Source organism: Physcomitrium patens, chromosome 19 (assembly GCF_059467195.1).
Source record: "Physcomitrium patens ecotype Gransden chromosome 19, ASM5946719v1, whole genome shotgun sequence".
NCBI lineage: Eukaryota > Viridiplantae > Streptophyta > Bryopsida > Funariales > Funariaceae > Physcomitrium > Physcomitrium patens.
In genome coordinates this window covers 13,081,395-13,090,443 of record NC_143428.1, presented here as the reverse complement: position 1 = coordinate 13,090,443, position 9,049 = coordinate 13,081,395, and the positions used below count along the sequence as shown (strand labels likewise).

Genomic DNA, 9,049 nt, shown 5'->3' with positions numbered 1-9,049 from the left:
TTCTCTCCATTGACAATTTTTGGCTCTATTCCTTTTACTACCATTTATATATTTATTTATTTTAGTCTTATTTATTTAATTTAATTTAAAATTATATACTTAATATCAATTCAATTGACATATAGATTAGTTGGAGGTAACCACATTAAAAATTCCACCTTTTATTTATTTATTTATTTATTTTATTCCACTATTCTTAAAATTTTCATAAACTATTAAAAATAAAGATAAGAAATTATTTATTATTCCTCTTTTTCATTTAAAACTAGGTTCTTCAATTACAACAAACTATTAAAGCAATTTTTGAAACACTACATACATTCTACCATTTTTTCTAATTTTTCTACGTATTTTTTTGTTGGAATATACAACCATAATCTCATTCATAAGAAGGTTGAGGGCCCAGTTGCTATTAGGCATTCAAAAAAAAACTAGCCACACACCATGTAGCCAAAAGAAAATTTAAAACTCTATATACATTTTTTATATATATTTATATATATATATATATATATATATATATAAACTTTATTTAAAAAAAAAAAAAAAAACAAACAAACAAACAAACAAACAAACATAATTATTCTTGTTAAATGAATGAGATTATGAATATGGTAAAAGAAGTCTGTGTTGATAGGAATGGAAGCAAAATTTTCGGATTAAGTTTTTAACTCAGATACCAAGTCGTATGAAATTTTGGATGCTTTGGGAAGCTGAACCACTAACCGATGGCAGTGGGAATAGAACTCCTCGGATTCCGTCCAGAACAGTAGCGACGGCGGTGGACGGTTCCATCCGGAACAGCGTTCGTTGCCAGCACGTAGACGAGGCCTAATAAGAGGGGGGCGTGCTGCCTCTCGCTCTTCCGATGCAGCAGCGTTGCTGGAAAATTGATGATTCGGGTGACGACGATTGTGCTTCACCTCGCCGCTGCAGGTTGCGCAATGGGGTAATTCGAATGCACAACGAACTGCGTGGTCACTGCTTTGCGTTCCATGGGGGTTGGGTTTGTGGATCGATGTGCTTTTCAATCGAGAATCTGTCGTTAAGTGTCGTGTGGCATCCGAGGTGGGTTTCCACAGATCGATCGGTTTTGGTCCACCTGAAGCTTGAATGAAGCGTGTGCGGGGTTAGTGTGAGTATTGGGAAAATCTTTTCGTGGCATGGCGTTGTTTCGTATCGTGGGTCGGTTTTCGTTGATTCTCTTTCCACTTACAAGCTTTTTGTGAGTGGTTGGTGAGTTTGATTCTTTGTATTGCTGTTCTGCTTCCTGCTTGTTTTCATGGCGTGGCAATTCAAAGACGATTTGCCTGTAGGTAGTTTTGTTCACTGAGTACCGATGTATTACTTGTGATCGGCCTTCAGGCGCGATGAGAGGCAGGAGGTGCCCTTACTTTTCTTCTTCTTTTAGTTTTTGTGTTGAGAGAGATTCGAAGACAAGTACCTCAGATTTTGGATTTCGGGACAGTGAATCCTCGTAGTTTTTGATCATCTGGCGATTCTGATTGTCGTGAACAGAAGTTAACCAATATTACTTCAAAGATGAATTTTTCGGTGTGCAAAAGTCATGAAACTATTATTCTTGCTTTGCTACTGTGACAAAATTTTATTAATTTCGTCCCTTTTTTTTCTTTTATCCTTGCCCTTTGAATCTTTGGGGTGCAGAACATGCTAATCCTTGGTTCTGAGAACAATAAAAATCCTCTTCAGTGTTTGCGAAATTAAAGTATGGACATTGATGAACGTGATTCAGAGGCTGTGAAGAGTGGTGTGCACGTCTTCTACCATTCGACACTTATAAAGCTCATCGGCAACTCCCGACGCACTTGAAACGCATGGCCTGCAGCGATCAGGTTGTGCCATAATTGTGCTCTTAGGAGGAGGTCCAGCGAGCAATACAGCTGCACCAGCATATTGCAAAGCCTGTTTCCAGATAAAATGGAGAGGGCCTGCGAATTGTGTCTCAAAAACTGCTTGAGGCTACATGGAGCAGAAGAGAGCGAAGCTGCGAAATCTTGCCTCATTTGTGTGTTATGGAGGTCTGAAGGAGTGAAATCTGACCAAACCGATCGCCATCCATCATTCTTGAAGAAGATCACAGAGAGCACTATGAGCACCTTGGAGCTACCAACGTCTTTCGTGAGGGACTACATCGGAAGTCTCCATGAGAGTGTTATTCTAGAAGGACCTAGTAGTAAGCAATGGAGAGTGGAATTGCATGGTTATGGTGAAGGCTTCAACATCAGCTTTGGACAGGGATGGAATAATTTTGCAGTGGATCATGGTTTACAGATTGGAGATCAACTCAGTTTTTCTCTCTCAAAAAAGTCCTATTTTCAAGTGGAGGTGCGCTATCTCTACTGAATTGCGACATACATTGTTTTAGGGTTTTGTTTTTTTGCTCTTCTCGATGATGAGTTTTCAATGTCTTTCGTCACGGTTGCGTAGTTTTGAGAGCTACTTAGCACGATTTTTATCCTTCCCACATGTCGTATTCAATTCCCAGTTTTGTTTCCAGTGCGTTTTGTCTTCAGCTCATTGATTTCTGCCTCCATCCAGGTTTATGATGGATTTGGTGTTCTGAAAAGGAGAGCTCCTGATGTCATCAACACTCCCATGGAGGTAAGCACTAAGAACGTCGAGAGAAAGAATCAACAAAATCTTGACACTAGCCCTTGTGTGGGGCGGACAGAACCCAACAACCTGAAGAACGCCACTCAACCTGCTGGACATCTACTGACCAATTTAGCGAAGTTGACTAGATCAGAATGTAGGATAATAAGCTCACCTAATATCGACGCGGAAATTGCCAAAGCATCAAAATCTGAAGACTCACGACACTCAATCATGCAGTTTGCCAGGGTGGATAAAGGAGAGCTCCTGCCCCCACATAAGTTCGTCAACGGAACAGTCATGTCCAAACGACGTCCTATAACAGAGTTGGAGAAAGTTGTAGCTCTCAAGGCTGCGCGAGCCCTCAACCTTGTGAAACCCAACACTCTGGTGGTGATGAGCAAAGGTCATGTGTATAAAGGTTTTCTCCTGGTTAGTTCCTTGATCTGCTGCACAAATTTGTCCATCTTGTTGTTATTTGTTTGGTCTGTGTTGAGTTGTGTTACGTTGTGCTGTGTTGTATTGAATTGCGTTGCCCACTAATTCTTGAGTGTTGAATTTCCAACTACTATATGTTATCTTCACATAATCTGCGGTTGAAGAAGGTATTTGGTTCTATACTCGTATAAAATCTTCTCCAAGTCTTGGAGTGCTAATATGGTTTGCTCTGGTCGTAATACTGGAGCCTAACACCTAGTTATGCACATGGTTTGATGAATGGTCGAACTGCAAAAGCATTTTTAACGTATCGAGCACCATGTGATCGTTTCAGGGGATTCCTAAACAGTTTTCTAAGGATTGGCTGCCTTCAGAATCTAAGGAGATTACGCTTGCCAACAAGAGCGGACACAGATGGACTGTCAAGTGGTTGCCTTCTCATGGAGGCTTAAGTGCAGGATGGAGACGGTTTTCGCTTGACCATCGTCTCGAAGAGTATGACGTGTGTGTGTTCGAATTGGTTGATAAGGCGCACTTCGTGCTGCTTGTTCATATTTTCCGAGTGCTAGGAAGTCCACAAGAAGATGAAGGGCTCTATACCCCTACTTCGCCACTGGCAAAAAGTTCTGAAGGTAAAAGGAACAACAGGAAACCCTTCCAAGTCTCCCAGGACATCAAAGTGGACAGCACTCCCCGAAAAGCCTCCGGACATGTTACCAAGCGTTCCCAACATTCTTCGCCTGGTCCTGATAGTCAAAACGGCAAGAGCACCTCAGAACCAGCTGTGGAGGTGATAAGCCTTAAGCGCAAAATTTGTGTTCTTGCGTTACCTGCGTTATCTGCCAAGAAGGGGTTGGGCAATCAAAACCATCAGCCTTCTGATACTGTGAGAGCTGGCCCGAATATTGAAGCTGCAGTAGATAGTGCTCTTTCTGCATATACCGACTTCGGCGGAAAAGTAAGAGTTGCGCCTAGAGCGCCTTGTGATGTAGAGCGGACCCCAACAACTGCACGACAAGATTCGGAGGCTTTTCGATCCGAACTTATGAAACTAACTAAAGATTTATTGATACGCAATGGTGTTGGAAGGGCAGACCCTACCAAGCATGTCCTTCCAGACGGCCATGCTCTCTCTGCTGATGACATGCACAAACATCTTGCAAAATTTGTAGATACTCCACCAAGTGTCTCTCGTAAAGGGAAAGGGGAATGGCGAGGCCGAGAATATAAAGTTGTTCGTATCTGTAGAGGACGGAACGTAGGGAATGATACGGAGTTTCTCGCAGAGCTAGAGGGATATTCAGAGAACAACGACACAAAGCTCGCCAGGGATGATGTAACAGGTTATTGGTGGATTCCAAGTGATCATTTTTCATGGGACATGCTCACTTGCTACTTTGAGTGACACGACAGGTTTTATCTCTTTGTCAACGCGGCCAAGTGGAACCAATGCGGGATGGAACTACTATGCCTATTTGTAGCGGATAACCAACGACCTTAGTTTTGAGGTGTAAAGTAATTCGAGAGAGGGAGCGGATAGGAGAGCTGAGAGTTAGTCCATTAGACCAAGATAAGTTCACAAGCTGTGTGCAGTTTTGTATAGTGATATAAATTCTTTTGCAGTTTTGAAGAATACTCAAGCTATTGGAGTTCTTGTTCGTATTGGAGGTTAAGATTTAATCATATCCAAGCCATTTTTTGAAATGAACATTGTGGAACTATGACTCTGTACACATGACCTACTTTTTAGTGGTAAGATTAATCTACAAGCTTCAAAAGCCTTCAAAACGTTCTGTGGGAGATATTGTTCATTACCGAGTATCAAATAATTCACAAATCTTAAACCTCAAAAGCGGACTTGACGATGTAACACTATTAACCTCAATTTATATCTAGTTCACAAGTAAATCTTCTGTCAAGTACCCTATGACTGCTCGTCTGTGAAACTTGTCAACCCGTAACCTTACTAAAACACCATTTCAGTGGTATATTCACACATTTAGCAACTTTTCTCCAAGTGAAGAAAGTTAAGCACTTCCGACTGTAGTTAAGAACCCCAGTCCATATTTTCGCACAAAGGTTTAGCACGTAGAGTGCTCACTCCTGTCCCGGTTCCGCAATAGCTGCTTAAACCAGGCCACAGAAGATTTCGGCAAGCGCTTGCCGCCGTTTTTGTAATCCACGTAGAAAAGCCCAAAGCGCTTACTCAAACCATCCAGCCACTCAAAGTTATCCAACAACGACCACGCGAAGTATCCCCCAATGTTGGACCCGTTTCTACAGTGAACGATCGATAAAAACTTATCAGTTGGCTTAGGGTGTTATTTTCAACATTGAAGATCAATTGAGTCAACCGAATATTGTGATAAGGTTGAGTCCATGGTTTGAGATCGCACCTTAGGGCACTGATAACGTAAGTGAGATAATCGTGGTAAAACTGGACGCGGACGCGATCTTGCAGCATACTTCCCAGTGACACACCAGGGTCCTCGGCCTCATCCACACCTACAAGTGCCCTACCGTTCAGCTTCTAGAGGATTGAATCCCTTCTGTTGTCCAGGTTTGATAATAATAAGAAGAAACCCAATTTTGTAAAAACAGACATGAAGCCTCGAAGGTTGTAGAATCGTACCGTTTTCTGTAATGAAGATGAGGGGGTTGTTGTACAAAACTTTGAACCGCTCCAGTACTTTCTCTATGCCCCATGGCACAATTTGCAGCCATGCCGACCCTGCATCCGGTCCAATGGGGACGCCCTTCTTCGAATCTGCCAGTACATACCCCCTCGAGATGATTGATTATGGGTGTCAACCTTGATTGACCCGAGACTGAATATGGACATGTCAGAGCAATGTAAACCACAAGGTGAAATCGAAGCACTAAAACCAACAGGCTCAAAATCGGAGGCTGACTAAAAGAAAAGGGATGAACATACTGAAAATGGCGACTTGGGCGTCGTGCGTCTCGACACCATAGCGCGAGAAAAGAGGTCCATTCGGGTCGCTCTTTACGTAATGGGCAGTGTAATGGTTAAGTCCAATGAAGTCAAAAGAGCCTTTCAAGGCTGTGGCCTCGTCTTCGGTGAAGCTTGGAAGACGATCCTGAATTAGGTCGCGCATAAGTGCAGGGTAACATCCGTGCACAACTGGGTCCATGATCCTGTGAGTGAACTGCTGTTAGAACATATGCTCGTTGATTGTTAACCTCAAAACAAGTGAGACAGAATGGAAATAATCTTTTTGCCTCTTACCACTCCATTTGAAAAGTCATCATCCGCTCTGCTGCGTCAATGTCCTCTTGTAAATCAGAGATGGGCTCGTACCATTGGACGTCGATTATGATTCCAATGGAGCCCAGATGACGCTTCTGCATGAGTTCACTGCCACGTCAATTTAAGAGAACACCGGCTTTGCCGTGATTCTGTAAACATCCAAACCATGCTTTTCTGCGATGTTTGCTTTGCTAGAATGGAAGGGAGGGCAACCTGAAATTTGGTGCGATAGATATTCACGGCTTTGGCATGTGACAGAATCATGTGGTGTCCAATGATGTAAGACTGACTGTTAACATCACCACACACCCCAGACGTAGAGCGGCAGCCCACGTTAGGGAATACAAATGCAACGTGGTGAATCTCGTTGAATGTGACCCAGTGCTTGACGCGGTCACCAAACGCCGTGAAGCACAGCTCCGCATACTCTGCGAAGGGAGACCTGCACAAGCCCTTGAAGCCATTAAACAAGACGAAGTGAACTAACGAAAACCAACAAAAGTTTTTATTTTTTATTTTTATTTTTTACATTAAGAAAGCTTTCCGGGCTTACACAATTTCAGGGTTTAACCAGCCGCCAAGCGTGTCTTGAAGTGCTTGAGGCAAATCAAAATGGTAAAGCGTTACCCATGGTTGTATTCCTGTGTGCAGAGCAAAGCCGATATGCAAATGTAAGAAGACTTGCGCTCGTTTCAAAACGAAGTACATATATATATATATATATATATATATATATACCGTTGCACTTTCACGCATCACAGTTGTCTAAGTCTGAGTGTACCTCGGGCTAGAAGAGCATCAATTAAGCGGTTGTAGTAGGCCACACCCTCAGGACTCACTCTCACTCTTCCTCCTGAAATACGGATCAATCATTTTGTCCTCAGAAATTAGTTCCATGGATTTATTTATTTATTTATTTATTAGTTCCAACGATGAGATCATGGATCACAAGAACTTGTAAAAGAAAAACAAGTCGATTCCTGCTCATGGTGTGTCGACAAACCTGGAAATATTCTTGACCACGATATGGAGAAACGGTAAGCATCTAAACCCATGTCAGCCATGAGCTCCACGTCCTCCTATAATGATCCATGTTCGAGTTAATGAACCTGTTACAATTACTTACAATGCCATAGCAGATTCAAAAGGTAAGGAATAGAATACTAGAGAGATTCGAGAAGATGTATTGACTGACCAAGTAATGGTGATACTGATCGGAAACCTCATCCCCTGTGGAGTTGTCGGCAATCATTCCTGTACAAAAATCCCTGAAGAGAGTGTAAATCGTCCACACCGTGCTATTCGAGCATCTACACTGCAGTCTCCAAACATTCCAACTGGAATACGGTGCAATCACAAGAATGCCTTGAAGAATTCGGTGGGTGATCCTTCGTAGAAAGCCTTTGCGAGAGGAAGCGAACCTGGTGTATGGCTCATAGTGTCCCACACACTGGGACCTCGTCCTCCCTCTGCTACGGCTCCCTCAACCTGCAGGGATCCCGCTTACAGTCAGTCACATTAGTACGCAGATCTGTCAATACACTGGTCGAATTATACTTGCGGAGATGAATTAGAAGAGATTATTCAACAGTGTGGAGGTTCATCTTGAACTGCTAGAGGAGACAACTTCAGGCAACCACTTCTTAGAGCGAAACAACCCAATTCGGCGTGTAAAAGGGTATTGCTTAAAATGGCGTGTGCTTGCAAAGCCTACCCAGATGCAATTTGTTTCTGTAATTCGTCTCATTGCCAAAATAATATAGAAACCGATAATTAGCGATTCTGACAATAAAATAACACCGTCTCCCAGCCAGATTTTCTCAATCAAGTCTGAAGTGAGAAAACACTTAGTGCGCAAATCCGTGTTCGAAAGCGCCCAAGGTGCAGGGATCTACACCTGAAATGCAGAACTGGAGGCTCCGAACAGAAAACCGTCTGGAAAATCGCTTCGGAGGAGAACATTTTGACGGCACCCAGCTTCAATTCCGCCAAGTTGCAAGGATTCTCCTCTCGCCCCGCTAATGCAGGTCGTCAAGCTCGAAATCGCCAGCAAGCACGCACCCCAGTTCCAAAAACAGCCAGCCATCGCTCTCTGATCTCCTCCAAATCCACCCGCTTCTTACCAAAATCCTTCATCCACACCTCCTCACAACTCACCGAAACCTCCTCATTCACTCACACACTCCGCCCCCAAATTCCTCACATCCCTCACACAACCATCAGCTCACAAACTACATCGCTAGATTTAGTGCCCAACTTCCCAAAAACACACCCACACACACACACACTTAAGTATCGCATGTCAGGTTTCAGGTACTGTCAACGCCGGCATTCAGTATTAGTTAATTTCGGATAGGAAGTTTCGGGTACCGAAGTCACTCACGCAATTTGCTTGCGAGTACAATACAACACTCAACCAAAGACACAAAAAACAACGAAACTGCCGCCTCCCACCACCTCCCATTGTTTTACCAGCGAACACACTGTCCGAATCCAGTGCAGCACCTATTCAAACAATACCGCAAAAGCTTAATAATTGTGAAGCTAGTGCATGTAAATGTGATGCCTTTTGCACAAGCCAGTCATACACACAAAGAGCTTGGTGAAGGATGTGAATGTATGAGAAAATGCTGTTTTAAAGGTGAAGTTATTTTCCACACAGTGAGTGAGTAAAACTGGTATATTTGTGCAAACTGGGTTGCAGAATTAGCCGGAAGGATGAACTTC

General features: G+C 43.0%; 2 protein-coding genes across 5 annotated transcripts; one reads left to right on the top strand and one right to left on the bottom strand.

Annotated features, from left to right (window-relative positions):
* Positions 1-833: 833 nt before the first annotated feature.
* LOC112272770 (B3 domain-containing protein Os12g0592300) lies at positions 834-4,839 on the top strand. Of its 3 annotated transcripts, none has more exons than XM_024500864.3 (5): positions 834-949; positions 1,754-2,346; positions 2,560-2,622; positions 2,854-3,045; positions 3,386-4,839. In XM_024500864.3, exons 2-5 carry the CDS (start codon positions 1,939-1,941, stop codon positions 4,454-4,456), a joined length of 1,734 nt encoding a protein of 577 aa, XP_024356632.1. In that variant the 5' UTR covers positions 834-949; positions 1,754-1,938; the 3' UTR covers positions 4,457-4,839. The 3 variants fall into 3 exon arrangements, with proteins under 3 accessions (XP_024356632.1, XP_024356629.1, XP_090100763.1); XM_090244637.1 differs by having other exon boundaries at positions 905-1,068; XM_024500861.3 differs by having other exon boundaries at positions 2,560-3,045.
* Positions 4,827-8,805, bottom strand: LOC112272771 (beta-glucosidase 6). 2 transcript variants are annotated; one of them, XM_024500865.2, is made up of 12 exons: positions 8,220-8,805; positions 7,744-7,810; positions 7,518-7,576; positions 7,326-7,401; positions 7,104-7,175; positions 6,876-6,963; positions 6,536-6,764; positions 6,302-6,417; positions 5,987-6,210; positions 5,684-5,818; positions 5,448-5,556; positions 4,827-5,328 (listed from the first exon to the last, which is right to left on the bottom strand). In XM_024500865.2, the coding sequence occupies exons 1-12, from the start codon at positions 8,406-8,408 to the stop codon at positions 5,133-5,135; spliced, it is 1,560 nt and encodes a 519-aa protein (XP_024356633.1). In that variant the 5' UTR covers positions 8,409-8,805; the 3' UTR covers positions 4,827-5,132. The 2 variants fall into 2 exon arrangements, with proteins under 2 accessions (XP_024356633.1, XP_024356634.1); XM_024500866.3 differs by having other exon boundaries at positions 7,518-7,590; positions 8,220-8,746.
* Between the last annotated feature and the right edge of the window lie 244 nt (positions 8,806-9,049).